The sequence below is a fragment of the Pelecanus crispus genome, chromosome 1 (assembly GCF_030463565.1).
Source record: "Pelecanus crispus isolate bPelCri1 chromosome 1, bPelCri1.pri, whole genome shotgun sequence".
In the NCBI taxonomy this organism is placed as follows: Eukaryota; Metazoa; Chordata; class Aves; order Pelecaniformes; family Pelecanidae; genus Pelecanus; species Pelecanus crispus.
Genome location: NC_134643.1, coordinates 31,407,394 through 31,425,757, shown reverse-complemented (window position 1 = coordinate 31,425,757; position 18,364 = coordinate 31,407,394). Strand labels below are relative to the sequence as shown.

Here is an 18,364-nt window from a genome sequence, read left to right as displayed (position 1 = left end):
CCAGACAACTCAACCCATCCTGTGGCCAACTCCTTTCCCAGACCCTTCCTTCACTGCTTCCTCAATATACATCAGAAGCCACCCAAATATTTGTTTCAGAGCTACCCCTCTGCCCCAGCACTCGTGCTTTCAGAAGCCCCATACGTGAGCGGATGTCCCTGCATAGCAGGGGAAGGACGGTGGCTGGAACTGAGCTTCTCCACCAGAGACATTCCCCATGCCCATGGACCTCACACAGCCTGTGTCCCAGGGGTCATTAGAGAACAGTGGAATAAATTGCACTTGGTGGTAGGGTTTGACACCCACCTTACCCTGCTCAGGCTCCTTTACCTGGAAAAGAGGAACCAGAGAACTAGTAAGGTTTACACCCATCCCTATGAAATATTATCTTTTCCTTATCTGCCACATATGTAAGGTACACTGCCAATGGACAAAAACTAGGCCTTCTGGCAGGTGCTTATCAGTTTGTTTTGTCTTCTTTTAATCTATTAATTAAAAAACACACACACATCAACCAAAAGCACGTTGCTGTGGTCAAAGCTGCATTGTGCTAACATATACTGTTTTTCTCCTTCACTTTCCCACTTCTCTCCTCCTATTTATAACTTCCACTGTTACCTTTTGTCATAAATTATATCAGCTTTTTTGCGGCAGCAAATATCCACCTACAAGGGCGCCTCTGTTCTATAAATTGCTATAAAATATATTTACTAGAAGACGACAGTATTTTGTGGTAAGCAAAAGGAGCATATCTTTAAAATAATATTGTAAATGCTTCCTTTTATCTTTCAACTACTGCCTCATTAAATTCAATGTTTCAAAAAGTGAGTGAAGTATAGTCTCTGGTGCTACCACTCAGCCATGAATCCCCTGTCATTTCTTTCTTACTTCATTTGCATGTTTTCAAATATCAAATGCTTTTTCTATCTTCCGCTTTGTGTGGAAAAAACCTGACTCTCTTAAAGAACTGACTAAAATAAAAATAGTCACCATGTCAATTACTTAAACTAAATATATTCACAAAATAGAGGAAATATTTCCATAAACAACTACTTGTTTAAAGCATCACTCAGATGCATGTCATATAAAAATGTGTACATGTCATTCCTTCAAAGTCTCCATTTTGCCATATACTGTGATTAACAAGCTGGAAACAGTCTTTAATAATTTTGGTATAGACTGTTAAAAAAAAAAAAAGTTAGTCTGGAAGAAAGAAGAAATACCTTGTGATATCAGTGCCTAATTGTTCAGTATATGCGGTTAATTATAAACAGAGGTGGTCAAAGCAAAAAAGCACAGCAGGTAGCAATTCAAAGGCCTGGGTCACACTCAGATAAGTCCCTTGCAAACCCCGTATCAGATTTGTAACTTGTAACGTGGCTTAGAGAAGACTCAATCCACTTTGACATCACTGACTAGCAGGCAAAAAGAGGATTCAAAAATACAGCAAGCTGATGGTAGTTACCACTGAAGCTTAAATCCCAAAGTACATACTAGCCACAAGAATAACTATGGCTACTGGTTCAGTCTCTAAGAGCATCTCGGACAAAAAAATGTCTTGTCACAGATATTTACACCTTCTGAATCTTCATTTACTCATACTGATGTCATTTCCTAAGAAGCAGATCTTAAAGCAGTATAAAATACCAAGAAAGTTCCCCACTTGGCAAACAAAGCAGAAAAATACAGAGGTAAGTAGCAAGATGGTTTACATAGCCTATGTCATACACAATCACCTCATGATTAACAGCACTGTCAGCCTCACACTAGCTCTCGTCTTTCCCTCTTGTTCTCAGTTATACATATTTCAGTGATATTTGATATTTCCAAGTGAGGGAAAAAACCCAATGTATTATTTAAGATTCAGAAGAGAAGGAATGCTGCATTAATTATGGTCAACCTACTGCCACTGAATCACTGGTGGAGCTGATGCTGATTTGATGAGATCTGAATGGAAATAACAAACTCTGGACTTGAGTTCTTAAGACCTCTATTTTGATAGCTGATGGCACTGACTACAGCTGCTTTCCATATGTCTCTGTATAATAGTAGGGTATGTGCGTGGGGGGAATATAAATGTGTCAAATCAAACACCATTCAAGCATTAATTCTAGAGATTTTTCATGTTCTAGAAGCAAGAAAGTCTGAATAAACTCAGCACTGTATTTCATAGATACATCAAACAGATATCAAGGTTGAAACCTCTAGGAAATATAAAAATCTAAACCTAGGAATATAGACCTGCTCAGAACTCAAACAAAAGGGAAAATATTTTTAGTAAAAAATGCCTAGGTTCCACAACATGTACTAAAAATTGCCTAAGGATAGCAACTACGCTAGGTGAAAACAGATTGTAATACTAGTATAAAAATCATCCACCCTATATAACAACTCGGTCGTACCCTTGATTCATGATAGAGATAACTTCTCAGCAGCATTTTCTATCGTTCAAGCTCAATATGACCATCTCACTACAAAGAAAAGGCACTCACAAATAGTATGCTCTCTTCAGAACAGCTCTAAACAGATATCAGGAATTTAAGGAAATCTGAAATTGCACCATGACCAGACTCCCCTTTTCAGGCTAGTACTTAAATTTGTCAAATGGTTAATTTAAGAGTAACATCTAATAACACACTAGGACATTATTACTCTCCTATCTAGGATCACTGGCTGAATAATGGGCATAAGTGATCACTCAGGATTTCCTGTGTGGATCACATTTGGTACTATATGTTTCTTAGGGCCTAGCAGAGTGGAAGTCTTAATGTATATCTTTATAGAGGAAATCTGAACTTTTACTCTCTTCCATGATCAAACTGGGAAGACAGACATTACAAGTCTGATAGGTCCTCCTGCCAATGGACTTGCTGCACAGTCAAGAAAAATGGAGAGTTAGTTGAATATGCATTTCTCAAGCTGTGTGTTTGCCACTGCCATATATAATTTAACCAATGAATGAATAAATAGATAATACATATAATAAAACAAAAAACCCAACTGCCTGGCAGGAAGAATCAAGCAGAACTGTGTAACTGTAGATGGACACCATCTTTATAACAGGCTTTGAGGCTAGGTTTATGGCTTTAAAGCTATTATATAGTTCCCCCATCCCTATTCTACCTTCATTGTAGAAGCAACAGAATCCTAGCCCCACCATAAGAGTGGACCTAAGTACGCATGAAAGCCTCTGCAAAAGTTAGCTAATCTGAAAAACAGATTGCGTTTAAATACTGAAGTGTTTCATCAAAGCACAGGAATATCTCAAAGGGAGATAAATCAAAAAGAGACCTGAACAAGTGGAAAGACAATTTTGTTACTTACCCTCAGCTCTTCCTTTGTGTTGAAGCTATCAAGAAGCTGTTGATAATGTCTATCAGTCATTTGTCGCAAGAGTGACAACAAACAGGAGACAAATTCCCCCTGTTCAGATAAGCCAAGAATAGAAATATAATAGATTATAATGTCTTCTGTATTTCAGCTTAAACTGTCATATTATAAGCACTTAAAAATAATTTACAAATGCATGGGAAATTAATTTACAATTAGAAAACATTATTTCTTAGACTCCATATTTTGTGAAAATACATTAATTTAGCTCTGAACTTCCTTCCCATTTAAAGAATGATTTTTCCCCAAATGCAGTTTACTCGCTTAGCAAAACCTATTTGAAATAGTTCCAGAAGGGCTAAACCATTAGAAGTTTGATTTGTGATTTGTTTCCCTTGTATCTGTTTTTAAACAGACTGTTTAGATTGCTAAAATTATAACCTCCTAGTCAACTCAGTTTTGAAACGAATAGAAACAAAAATATTTTGCAACAATTCTGGGAAGAATGCTATTGTTTTCCATTAGGGAATAAATTAATGGAGTGAGCTGGGAATTTTTTCAAAACAGTTTTTCACCACAAAAAAACATATTTGTCAAAAAGAAAACTCAATTATAGGATTGAACAAAGTTTGAAAATGTTTTGATCAGAAGTTTCCTTGGACCTACAGAGGAATTTCTCATGAAAACATATATCTAGAAGTTGAGCTTAAGCATAGGGCAAGACCACTCTCTCCCACAGTGCCAATTCCTGGATTCACACTCCACTTCACAGTCCAGAAAAGGATGCTCCAGGCAGCACATGAGGGACTTACTGGACTGCTGTGTGGATTCCTCCCCGTCTCCATTGATGCACATTCACCAGGCTGTCCTTCAAACAGCATGGGATTCAGGAGCAAAAGAGAAGAAACCAGCACTGGGTATCTCCAGTGAGCGATCAACCAACCACGATATTACGGGAAGGAGTAGGTTCTCCCTCTCTCCCTTGCCTGTCTACTTGTTCACTTTTGAACTGGGAAGAAACACTGAACGGTATCACCCTGGTCCAGCTGCAGAATGCATGAGGACAGGACAGAGTGAAAGGTCTGAACTGCATCCCAGTGCTTAAAAAGAACAATTCTGAAATCTTACAAGCTTGTTAAAAAGCAGGAAATACACTTCTGGCCTCAATCTACCAGGAATGGGAAATAAGACTGGAAGAACAGACAGATATGATAAGAGTCCTTTAAAATGGTATCTTTCATTAGTTTGTCAAGTGAAATTTTGGGCAGATTTTCCCCCGTCTTTTATTAAAACCAGAAAATAAGATAAAAAAGGAGTGTGTTTTCACAGGAATGGCTGTTCTGGATTTTATATTGGAAGGCCTAAGTCACTTGTGATTATACCTTGTATACTTGGCAGTGTGTGAGGTGATGGCTTTCACTGGCCACATGGTGATAAAATAATAATAGTCTTTCCCATAATAAGATTCTACACTAAAATAATGATCCCAAACTAATTACGACCCTGCAAAACCATTGTTTTTTTACAGTGAACACAGCATTCTCAAAACAATAACCTAAGGCTACAAAGTCTCTTAATCTTCATGCTCTGGGCATAAGCATCAGGGTTACAGCTGCTATCTTGTAAATATCTGAAAATTTATTTCCAACCCTATCAGGTTCTCTTCAGAAAACAAGACAACTTTGGTCGTTTATCATTATTTTTTAATATTTTCAATTTCATTATATCTAGCCTCAATGTGATTTTATCATGCCATTTAGTATAATGTAGGTTCATCTAAATAGGCATAATTTTTGGAGACTTTTATTCCAGTAATAAAATCTGAGACCACTCAGATTTGGCTAATTAGCCAAAATAAGCAGAGTAAATAAGGGCATAAGCTTACCTTGAGTGACAAAATTTGAGTATGAACATTTGAATACTTGCCTTCTTTCTTAAGCATTTTAAGCATTCCTTTCTAGTCACCTTCCTGCTACATTCCCACATTTACTTCGACTTACAGTAGTATATTAAAAATCAGAATCTATTATAGAAAGCTGTACTATTACAGTTGAAAGACAGATTAGCTTTAAAAGGGTACCAGCTTTAGCTAATTGTTAACTGACTTCTAAATTTGAGCTTTTAATTCAAATGTAGGTAGCTATACAGGCAGTTGTTTTTTAAAATAGAAATGAACACTCAGCTGCATTTATTGAACTGAACTCAAAAATGCATGTTGTAAGATTTCTGCCAGTGTAAGTCACAGACTAACTAGTCAGGGTACATGCGAATCATGCACAAAAGCAAAATCCACACACGTTATCAACCTTGATGAAAACCATTTAGGATCCAATTCTAGCGTCATAAGTCAAGCCAAGCAGTATATTCAATTCACTTAGATAGGAGCCTGAAGTAATTTTTTTGTGTCTTATTTAAGGAGCACAATTATTAAAATACATGGAGCTCACAATTAAATTGCAATTAATTTAGGTTCTGGGGGACTGAACTTCCAAGATCTGGAATGAATAAAGTTTCACTTTAATCAGATTGCTTTCTGCTAGCTCTTTATATGCAAATGCATTTTTCTTAAGGAAATCTAAAGGTCCAAATCACTGACATCCTAGAGCAGAAGTTTCATTTTTACCATTGCATTAAGTTCAATGTTTGTTAGTGCAACACCTGTAACACTGACACTCTGAAGACATGTCTTTTTTGTGCTCAGTTTAAAGCATCACATCCATCTTGCAGGTTACCATCTAACAAGATTCTTCACTGCAAATTGAAATGGTACCAAGGTACCAAAACTACTTGAGATGAAAGAAACGGTGCAACCATGGCAGTGCACAGCCTAACGCTGCCTGATTTTATGCTGCTTCTTTATGCCGCTTCTTTGTGCGGAAAAACAGTGACACGTGGGCCTGGAAGATCACACTGAGATGAGTTTGGGACTACTTCCACAAGGAAGATTATATCTAATGCAAAAGTATGACAAAATTTTATCCAATGTGCTGCCATGATACACCTCACAAACAGTACTTTTATGATACATGCAGCTTGCAATAATGGTAACATACGGGAACAGACTCTACTGCTATACTCACATTGAGTACTTTATCATACTTGCTCTACAAATAGTTCCAAGAATTTGGCTCTGTGTGTTGCTATAAGCCCATACTGCATAATGTTTCTACATAAATGTATATAATTGCCTTATGCTGTGCTGTGAGTCACTTCCACATTAAGTATTCTTTGAGATGCCTGTGGTGAAAATGACATGGCTTTTCTGATGCATAAAAAGAAAATTTTGCAACTTGAAAGCACTTTCAGAGTCTAATTTTTTGATGGTGTGAAAGAATTAGGCTGTCATGGTGTTTTCTTAATCTGCAAGCAAGTGGGTATCTCAGAAGAAGCCAATAAGCTCAGAGCTTTGCTACACTAACAGTCTAATACTACAACCCTTACTTCAGCTGAGATTTTCTTGTAATGGTCAGATATACCACACAGCACACATTTGTAATTTTGTAATTTAAAGAAAAAAACCAAAACTCTTAGATGTGTAGTCCTGCTGAATCACAGTGATTAAAGCATGGTGTTATCTTACTACAGAGCTTGGTCAGCTCCATAAAACACTCCATATAACGTTTGTTCTCTGTGGGATAAAGTAAAACAAACAAACAAAAACCCAACAACACATTTCTTCCACAGCTATTAAATGCTTTTTGAAATGTTTGATCTCAGAGGAAAGTCTGGTTTTCTATTCATTAATGAAAACCGTTACAGTGTAAAAATTGGGCAATTAATTAAGTGTATAATGAGATGGTAAATCACACAGCATAGTATGTTCTCTGCACAAAGTGTCACCCCCTCACTCCATACTGGAGTCATATCCTTTGCTATATTAGAACTGATTTGCCCTTCAAAAGCAAACCGGGAACCTTGCTGAAAACAAAGCAAAATAACATTTCATTTTGTTTCGTCAATGCTCATCACAGGCTTTCCTGTAAATGCTTGCATTTCAACCTTCTAATGTGCATGAGCTGTTATAGCAGGTTGACCAAAATATCATTTGTTAATCTTCTAAATCCATCCTCTTTGCTCTACTTCATGTTATAGAAATGAAGCTCAAATGGTCAGCCCAGAGAACAAAAAAATGCTTTTCAATTAATAAATTCGGATTTGTACAAGTTAGCATCACAGATTCTGCAGGAATTTTTAGAGCTGCTTCATCATGTAAAAACATATGCATATTAGGAAGTAAAATGTTACTGATTGATACTCTTCCATTTTCAGGAATTCAAACTTAAAGAGAGTTTCAGAAATCTATTAAATTTGTCAACAAAAGAAACTAAATAATTATTGACCTGAAATAGTCTCAAAAGAAATTTTACCATTTGGGTTTTTTTCTGGGTCACAATTTAGAAATAAATTTAATGAAAGAAATTACTATTTCCACTGAAAATGAATAAAATCAAGAAAAGTTTTCTTTGTTCTCCTCATTCTCTGTTTTATACACAAAATCTTGACATTGTGAATTACAATCTGAACACAGTATTTTCCCAAGTCTGGTTGTCCAACTGGTGACAATTGTGAGCTATTTCATTATAAAAAACTTACAGTCACATCTTGAAACTGGAGGCGCATAGCAGAGCCTGATGGTTGTGGTCGGCTGGTGATCTCTAGTATGGTCCTTAACAGAATATCTAGCAGACTATTTACAATCACATCAATTTCTTCCAGGACAGATTTTTCCTTAAATAATAAACAAATCATTTAAGATTTTAAAATAGAAAGATAAACAAATGACAGTTTTACTATGGATGTTACATTCGAGAAACAAGGACTATTCTCTAATTAAGATATTGTTTAATTCTATTGATTTTTTTCTAACAGTTTTCAATTAATTACATTGTACTGAAATATAGAGGACAGTTATGGGGATGACTTTGAATATGTAAGCATTCATCAAATTAGCATAGCTCTATTTTCAATTAATGTTTAGAAGAAAGCAGTAAATAATATACAAGAACTTTGGGACAAGATTTTTTATAGGTAACGCCCATATATTTTCTGGGGAAATTGCCAAGAGAGGCTTAAATTCCAAAAAGTAGAATTCTGTTTTCACACTTTGAAACTATCACCAGAAACAAGCAGATGGTGCTCAACCTTCAAGACCTGCTTCAGCAGTAATGACCAGCTACGTTGCCTCCCATCAACCGAGTAGCACAAACAAATTAGTCATTTATGTAAGCCTACAACTGCTTTTATGCAACATCAATATAAAGGAACCAAAGCATTCACTGCCAAATGAGACCATGAATACCTTAAATACATGCATGAAAACACTTGATGAAGTCAAGTTGTAGTTACTTTTCCTTTTTAATTCAGATGGAAATATGTTTTCCCTGCTTCAACAATGTTTTCTATCTCCACTGCAGCAGACAACATCATCTTAATCTGAGTGATGTTATCCACAATTTAAGATGACATTTCTTTGCAGAAAGAAACACTTCATAGTCAAATGCACGCAACCAAACTAAAACTCAGCTGACAAACAGATCATTCACCTTTGCTGACATTGAGGTGTAGGAGTGATTTTTTTTCTTCCTACACACCCAAAGCATATGATTTGTAACAAAACTCAAAATTCCTGTTTGGATTCAAGATGAGTCTAGTGTCATGGCCGTGTTCTCTGTCACTTCATCAAGTATCAAACAACCGTTAACTTTGCTACTTACAAAGGCAGACAGTATACAGTGTATTTAGGAACTGCATCAACTGTGAGGACAAACTACTATTAGAATGGCCAACAACCTTAATTTTCAAATCTGCCTGACTAAATTCCCTTGTTCCCTCAACCTCTAAATTATTTTGATTACCGTGGAAGGAATGAAGTTCTGAACTGATCCACAAAAATCATATCAAAGTCACCAAGTTGTTAATACTCTCAATGACTCAAAGACTACTAAAAATAATAGCTGCATATCCTGAACATTGGAGAGAGTTTTATGTAGACATCCACTTGTTATTGTGTACATCTCTGGCTTGATGACTCCAAATGAAAGATCTCCTGAAATTAAGACCAGACATGTAAGCCTTTTTCCTGATCCAAAACCACAGCTATGCTTTATCATCTATCACTTTGTCTTGTGATGAGGTATTATACTAATCCAGGAGCAGCTGTAATGAAATTGTTGTTACAGTGCCAAAGTTGCAAGCCGCATCCATATCAGGTCACTGATGGAGCAACTTTAATTGCTGACAGTGGCTATGAAATGAAGAAACACATAAAACAGTTCCCACTAACGCATTATAATGTAATGTATGCTGGCCTTGATATGTAAGTACTGCACTAACCACAGGCAATGTTTGTTTTTCATTGTATTATATACTTTTGCCTGTCAGAACATACCATCGTCTTTATATTTGCAATATACATCTCTAAGCTAGCTCTCTCATGCAGCCTTCACAGATGAATTTGCAAATACAAACATCAGAAATTGGCCACAAAGTTTATCAACTAACAACCAAGTGCAACCCCCTTGCAATACTCATATCAATCTATTTACCTGTATCACCCTTGTGTCCCCTATAACTAAACAGCCCACGACAGAAAATGCCTGTAAAAGAAAGTGGACATTGCTTTCTGTCCAACACAACACTCAAAAAGAGTCAAAGCTTGGCAGAACATTATGCACTACAATTAGAATATTACTGCATGGGAAGAAAAGGTTCATGAGAAATCAAAATGACGTGTTTATGCAGAATCATTACACAGAGAACTCTTTAAAATGGACTTGGGCAAGGTCCAGTTTGTGTCATTAAATGTCACTGAGCCATATAAAGAAGTTCAACACCTTGTGGATGTGACATGGTGTTTACTTACTGAGCTGTTCTTCTTGATGAGGCAAAATATGTTGCTAAGGATACGTGCGCACATTATAAGGTCCTTCTGCTCTTGTAAATGCATGTGGAGATGATGTAAAACTACTGGAAGAAGAATACATCGAGAATCTGGAAAAAATGAAAAATTTTATGAGTAGGAACTTCTCATAGAATCATTTAATTTAAATACAGATATAAAATGTGTCTTCAGTCCAAAACAGTATTTCTGATAAGCAGAAGCTTTTACTTGCTTTAACCAACATTTTTGATAAGCAGAAGCCTTTGCCTCATAATCACAATATCCTAAAGCAAATATCTGAAGAATAAACAATATGCTGAAGTCAGTATGTCATATCATGGATGGAGAAAACCACCACTGTGTGAAATATGCTATATATAACAGAAAATTCTAAGTATTTATTGAACTATCATGCAAAAAAACCTTAGCACGATAATACTTCTATGCAAAATAATGTGAAATTATGCTCTAGTGTTTCCTGCCACGTGACAGGATCCTTTTGCAAGCCAAGGTCACAACAGACTTCATCTTGAACTTACATTATTCTACAAGTGAGTTCTACTTTACAGACAAGCAGTACTTTCAGATTTCTTTCAGGATTTTCACTTTTCCAGATTCCTCACTCCTACAGAGTATGAGCAATTTAGACTACTGGTATCTACATAAAATGATTTGCCTTTCCTCTATTTAATTTTCTAAACACAGCTCTTCGGTGCTATTTTCAGTCCTGAATTCTCTCAAAATTATGCAAGAACTTCATTAACATGCTACTTTTTCTTGCTGCTTCTTCTAATAATTAAAGACAAAGTTAAATGGGAAGAGCCCTAATACACTTGTGTTAATACATTAAACACCTATTTACAACTTGATAAATGGAACGGGTGTTATCTGTTTTCATTTTGTTGTTGTTTTTAGATCTTTTCCATAATTGAGAAATGATGTTTTCATAGGAATGTACTTGAATCATTTCCTCTATTAAAATTTTAATGATGATTATACGCTACATTATCTAAATATATTCATCTACTCAGTTCCTTTGTTCATTAATTTCCTAAAAATTGAGTTTATCTAGCTGGAAAATTACTCCTTTAAAATAATTTTGCCAACCAGGTACTGTTCGTCGACTAGTCTTTCTACAAACACTTTTTTTGTTTTATTTCCTCTATTTTTTCCCAGAGGGAGAAAAAGATAGATTTATTCTGAGATTTTATTTGTTGAATGCTTCTTTCATTCACTGAAAGACAGCACTAATCTTGTTTTCTCTATTATTCCCTTGTTTTCATTGTCTAGTTATCTGTATAACACAAGACAAATCATATGGATAAGTTGATTTGTGCACACTATTTAAGTATATTCTTGTTTTCAAAAAAAACCTTGCCTGCACTTTTTAAATGGGTGTTTCGTGCTTATTATTTATTCAGGTGTTCCGCTATATCTTCCTACTGAAGAAAAAATATAAACAAAGACTGTATGGCAATAGGCAAAAGGCCATCAATGAATCTAAAACCAGTGCTACTGGAACCCAAAATGGGGAAACAAATAACCTCTATCCAGTGACTGCTTGCTTCTTGCAAGTGCCTCGGTAGGTTTTCATCAGGACTGGCCTGGGAGTTCCTAACTGCCTGTAGCACTGCAGCTGGGTAGAAGCATCTCAACCAATCCAACAAGGCATTTTCTTTTTGCCTACCTAAAAACCAGAAGCTCAGCAAAGTGTTGCCTCGGGGAGTCTGAGATGTCAAGTGTGCACAACTGCCACTGACCCATCCAGTGCAAGATCTACAGAGTCAGAAGGAAAGCAAGCAGGAAGATGGCTAATGTGCAGACCTGTGGTTAGGAAAGTGCCAGCTTCTGATCCCCACCACTAAATGTGCTTGTTGATTACCGACAGATGAGCACTGAACCTGGTCTTCCATTCCCAGACAAATGCCGAAATCACTACCCAACTCCACAACTGTCACAGAGCAGTTATAGTAGCGCTTTCACACTTTACTGGTGTGAGTCTTACCCTTTGGGCCATAGGTCCTCTGAGGACAGCAGGTCCTCTCTTGCAGCTACTGAAATTCCTGAGCCCAGAAGGTGAGGAGAAAACAGGAGCAGCCCTGTGTTAAGGTGCTGCTTCTTGGTTAGCTCTAGGCAGCTTCCTGATGAGCATGTACAGGATTTGGTACCTTTTCTGAGGTGCCTACTACTTACATGTAAACACAGCATTATTAACTCCATTTTGAAGATCAGAGAATCTACGTGTAGCAACACCTGACTTGCAAATAGCCAACTCTTACATACAATATGGCCTGAAGTCTCTCAGGCAAACTGAGCATCCTCATTCAACTGTTTCAAGTATCCCTTTTTTGCAAAAGCTACATAAAATGATCAGGAACTTTGTTTTACCAAGACCAAACAGGTTAGCAAAAAGCATCTGACAATGGCTTGCAACTATACATGGGAGGAAACAGTGTCATTTATTGAATTAACCACCACATATATCACAGTTTTAGATATATTCCTCACAAGCCCATAATCTAAATACTTCTCTGTCTTGACCTGTTTAGGTGGAGAGATGTAGTGGTGTTACAGAAGAGGAAAGCCAGCATATTCACCTCTGAGCCAAACCAAGGACTACGTGAGCAACTTTGGAGAATGTAGTGTACAGCATTTGTCTCAGGTTACTCTTTTTCTTAAAAATTGTCAGCTGCAATGTCAGCCACTGTATATAGAAAAATTAATGAGCTAAAGGAATGGTGCAATAATCAGAACTCTCAGCCATCAGTCACTGTCCTAATTTTTCTTCTGTGCAGGAAGCCAAATTAGCTGACTGTTTAAAATGCTAATACTTGCCCTTTACAAATATTATGCAGAAAGAGAGGAAAAAAAATCATGACATAGAGCTTTTTGAGTACATTCTTGGCATAATTAGAGAGACTACTCTGGGCAATCCTTGTGACTTTCCTAGGCAAGCTACATTAACATTTAATATTTAACCCACAGCACAACTTTCCCCCTTGCTTTTCAGTTAGTGGTAAAGCACCTGCACAGACATACAAAACTTTCTTTATTCTAGTGTATTTTAAAGATAATTTCAGAAAGATGATATTCATTTCAATGACTATATCTGAACAGATGGTCAAAACTTCAGCCTGCTTGGAAAAAGAATTAGTGTAATTGAACTTTTTAAACAAACAAACAGCATTCTCCGTGAACAGCGAGAAATGAGAAGGAAGTTGCTCTTGGACATATTCAGTTTACGCCTCCTTGTTTGGAAGAACCACTGGACTTGGGAGTGGTAGAAGAAAATGCTTAAGCCAAACAAACAGTTATCACTGCAATTCCAAACCCAAACGTATATGCCTGCGCTGTGACTGCATGGACATGTCACTGTTCTCAGAACAGTCAGTTTCAAAATTTTTCTGAGGAACTGTTTTCAATTGAAATAAAAAATGTGCGTGTAGTGCAGAAGGAAAACACAGGTATGGCTGAGAAAGTCCTCAACAGAGGACTACAACAGAGCCACAGACGCAAAGCATCATTTGCAAAGCTTTTCCAAAATATTTTCTGCTCTCCACTACAGAGTACTAATAAAGGCTGAATTTTTGTATGCAACATACATACATACACCCCCCCCGCCCCAGGTATGTATAGAAACACACATACACAAACAACTCCAGAGAACAGTATATTGCTGTGGAAAACAACTTAAGAAATACTAATTAATCTGAAAAAGATCCTGCACTACTTGAAAGCAGTACTATGGATCAATGTGTGAAGTCTTTATGTTTTGAAAAAATTGACTCTTTTTTTTTTTCAAATCTGTGTTAATATGTGAAGTTTAATGCATTTTAACTAAATTTAATTCAGGATTTGTATCAACAATTTCAATAATGATAGGCTTTTTGCATTTTAACAGCAATCAATTAGCTTGCAGTGATTACTGAGATATCTGACAAGTCTCATTAAAGAGAAGTTTTGAGTCTTTTGAAAAAAATATGGAGTAAGAGGGAAATCATAATACCTAGCTTCTAGAACTAAACCTCCTTATCGGTTAATGGTACCTTTTCCTGAACTTGCTAACAACTTTTTTTTCATTCTCGTAGGAAGTCAAACACGTAACAACGTCCTTTCCACGAGGCAGTTCAAAGATATTAGATTATTCTCACTGACTGTGTCAGATATTGATCTCTGAATGACTACTGAAACAGTTTCCTACGTGTGCATTCTCCTGTGATATACAGGATCCAATTCTTAGATGAACTCATTCACAAAGACAGACTGAGGGAATCAGTCAATCTCAGAAAGAAAACAAATGGATAATTACCATTTTTTCTAATCTATTAATGGTGGGTTTCAGTGTAAAATAAGGAAAACGATAAAAAACAGATAAGGAATGAGTTATATATAAAATAACTACATAAAACTTTACATATGAAATAAATTAAATAAAATGAACACACGAAGATGCCTTTAAAACATCAACTCAGGATTCCTCCTAGCTTTGTTATATGTATCATATATAGATATCATATACCATATGATATCTATAGTGTAAATGGTCAGAGAATTAAACCCCTCCTCTATTCATTTTGAACAGTTTGCCTCACTAAAAGGAAAAGTCCTACCCAGCTACTCTTGTGCAGAGGTCCAAATCCTCGTATTTTGGGAAGACACAAGGTTTCTTGCCTTGCAAGAACATTCTCCATGTGGTAAAGAGCTGCACCACAGATTATAACTGGGCTAAGATACAGGCTTTATCAATATGGGATTTTCTTTTTTTAGGACTTCACCTACCAACGTAATCTTTCTTCTGGTAATTGACGTGTTTGATTGGTGGTGATTCCAAGAAAACTCATCCTCTTTGGAGGAAGAAACCTAGACGTTCCACTTACACATCTCACTTTTTCATAGCTACTGAATTTGCAAGCTCAAAGTAGTGCCCTTAGAGAAAAAAATCATTGGTGTTCTGCTAATTCCTGTTTAACCATGTCAAGAAGGACATAGTTCAAGATGTGTTTCTCTGTTATTGGCCTTAACTCTTCCCAGCAAAACAGATTTAACTCTTCCCCAAAGCAAGCTATAAAATATTTAATGCATAAAAGACAACAAACAAGAGCGCTAGGCTACTGATGTATCTGAAATGACAAAGGTAGAAAATCTTCTGGGTACAGGCATATGTAGGTCATCAATTTGGCCGTTCTACAAGTATCAACAGGGATGCGTCCAAAGAGTTACACCCAAAATACCAGGAGACTGGACAAAAGGTCAAGAGGAAAAAAAAATACTGCTAGTCTTTATCAGCAGGAAAACTGTCATCTGTTTCTTTTTAGACACCCAATGTGGTGTACTACAAAGATGCAGAAGTAAATATGGAAAAATAGAAGACCTTAACACGCACTAACTTTTCACATAAGCTAAGGAGATAACTGCTGTTGACACCTTTTAACATCTCTGTAGTTGTTACCTATAGGAAGGGCTGAAGTTTAAAATCACTGAAAAAGAAACAGGTTCTAAGCAAGCTATATCAAAGCCTCAACACACAGCCATTTCAGACATCCTATCCACACACGATCAGTAAATACAATATACAACCTGCGTTCCCTAGAGAGGCAGGTAGAGACCAGATGCATCAAATACATCTGCACTTGTACTAAACATCTGTCATTGGGCATTTTAAATCAACCCCCACGTCTGATGTTTCCATGTTCAACATGTCATGGTTTAACCCCAGTTGGCAACTAAGCACCACACAGCTGCCTGTTGACCCTCCCCCCCTCCCCGCCCTGGTGGGATGGGGGAGAGAATCAAAAAAAAAAAAAAAAAAGTAAAACCCTGGGTTGAGATAAAGGCAGTTTAATAGGACAGCAGAGGAAGAGGCAGAGGAATAACAACAACAACAATAAAAGAATATACAAAGCAAGTGATGCACAATGCAATTGCTCACCGCCCACCGAACAACTCCCAGCCAGTCCCTGAGCAACAATCGCTGCTCCCTGGCCAACCCCCCCCCAGTTTCTATACTGAGCATGACGTCGTATGATATGGAATAGCCCTTTGATCAGGTTGGGTCAACTATTCTGGCTGTGCCCCCTTCCAGTTTCTTGTGCCCCTGGCAGAGCATGGGAAGCTGAAAAGTCCTTGACTAGCATAAAGCAGTACTTGGCAACAACTAAAAACATCAGTGTGTTATCAACATTCTTCTCCTACAAAATCCAAAACACAGCAGTATGCCTGCTACTAGGAAGAAAATTAACTCTATCCCAGCCAAAACTGGGATACAACAATATACCAAACACATGTCCCAGGTTTAGTAAAGGCATAGCTTTAGTGTCAGTTGATTTCTGCAGCAGCGGGAGCTAATGTGTTAGTTGTTCAGGCCCTTGCAGCACAAAATGTGTAGAACTCCCATGCTAAAGTACTGTCACTTGTTTCCAAGCAAGCTCCAGATAACAGAAAATGTTATCTTAGAAGTGCCCTCCTCAATTTTTGATGTTTGAATAAATAGTTATTTCCTGCTTTCTATCTAGTTCTAATGTGATAGCTAGCACTGCAGCTTGCAGCACTCATCAACTTCATCTGGGAGACAGAAATCAATTATTTTCACAGCAGCAAGCCTCAACTTCACATTAGGATGTACAGTTTACTCCGCACATTAACATAGTCTAGTGCAATATTTATTTTCCCAAGAGGATTTTAAAAGGACTTCCTTCTAGGGATTGACTGAGGGAAAGTCTACTTATATTTTTTGTATTTTAAAGAGATAAAACATTAAGGGCAAAAAGACCAAGATGCTGATCTCCACATGACCCTTCAACTTAATGATGCCTCAAATTACAGTGTACAAGTGTTTGCCTGAGCTTCCTATCACGGACATTGGGAGCTTATATTACTGCCTGATGTCTTTCACATCAGTTTCCCTGTGGTCTAAGAAATTTATATTCTACTTGTGTGTAACCCACACGCCATGTGAAATTTAACATGTACTTTTCATTGCTTTTATAGCCAAACCAACTCAAATGAATTCTTAATAATGAGACTGGGTTTGAATAAAAAAGCTAACACTTTTACGAAAGGAAGCAAACAAAAAAAAGAGTCATACAGCTGAAAGCAGATTGACAGTTCCAAGAAAGTCCCCAAGAGTCCCTCACATGTCATTAAATAACTCTTTTTAATTACATTCATTCAGTTGGATCTTCTGGTTAGGCTGACCTAACTGAGATAATGGGAGGAAAATGGAAATGGTGCTACCTGGTCCCTAAGTAGTTTGGAAAATGAAAAGCATAACTTAGAGCGTCCTTAAGATTACTCCATGAATATGTCATCATCTACCCAGAGTATCAAAGGTCTGATCAATCAGCCGTAGGGAGAGCTAACTTCTAGAAGAGACCGCCGTGGAGGCTAACAAGGGAAAGGGTAAGCTGTTTTTGCAACCCAAATGAAGCAAATAGCCAGGATCCAATGCTTCTTACCCACTTCTTTGAGCTCATACTTTTAAAGTACAATCACTGAAAGCATTTAAAAAAAGAAATGTTTTAAGATCTCTTCTTTTATTTTGCAGCATCTCAAAATATTTATGCATATCCTGGTGGTTTTTGCAGAGCCTTTATCATTGTAATGTTTATCTTGAACGCTTTAAATGGTAAAAGTTGCTGTTTCTACTGAACTCCATCAGCCAATACCCAAGCAGCTCTCAAGAGGGCTTTTGGTGAGTAAATTGACACTTACTAGAATTCTTTAAATCTCTTCTATTTTAATTCTTTTATTTCAAAATTAGTTAATCTCAAATTTAATATTTGGTCACTTCTGTGGGTTTCACTTAGCATAGAAAAAAAGAATGTCAGGCTCACCACTACACAGCAGTTTTTTTCTTCCCTGTAGCAAATAACTGTGCTGTTATATACTTTATGCACCAACTATCACTTGGATTTGTGTAGCCTTTCTATGCTACATGAAGAAATGGAGGATCAAAAGTGCTGAACTAGCAAGAGTTACGCAAATAAGACTTAATGGATAAGTGACAATCTGTTTGCTGAACTGCCCCCAAAGGAGAGAAAAAGAAAAAAAAAAAAATCAATTTAGTAAAGCTTTTTCCTTTATATTACTTAAAAAGTATAAGGCAAACTTCCTTCACAGACATATTGCCAGAAGGAGATCAAAACAAAACTATAT

The 18,364-nt window shown here is 36.9% G+C and overlaps 1 protein-coding gene across 1 annotated transcript in view; it reads right to left on the bottom strand.

Moving 5' to 3' along the window:
• The window catches only part of DOCK4 (dedicator of cytokinesis 4), a 262,080-nt gene that overhangs the window by 60,189 nt on the left and 183,527 nt on the right, over positions 1–18,364 (bottom strand). Inside the window, exons 29-31 of the mRNA XM_075727861.1 lie at positions 10,193–10,320; positions 7,924–8,058; positions 3,325–3,423 (exon numbers count right to left, since the gene is read on the bottom strand). Coding sequence (XP_075583976.1) covers positions 3,325–3,423; positions 7,924–8,058; positions 10,193–10,320 — 362 coding nt within the window. The remainder of the gene's footprint in view (positions 1–3,324; positions 3,424–7,923; positions 8,059–10,192; positions 10,321–18,364) is intronic.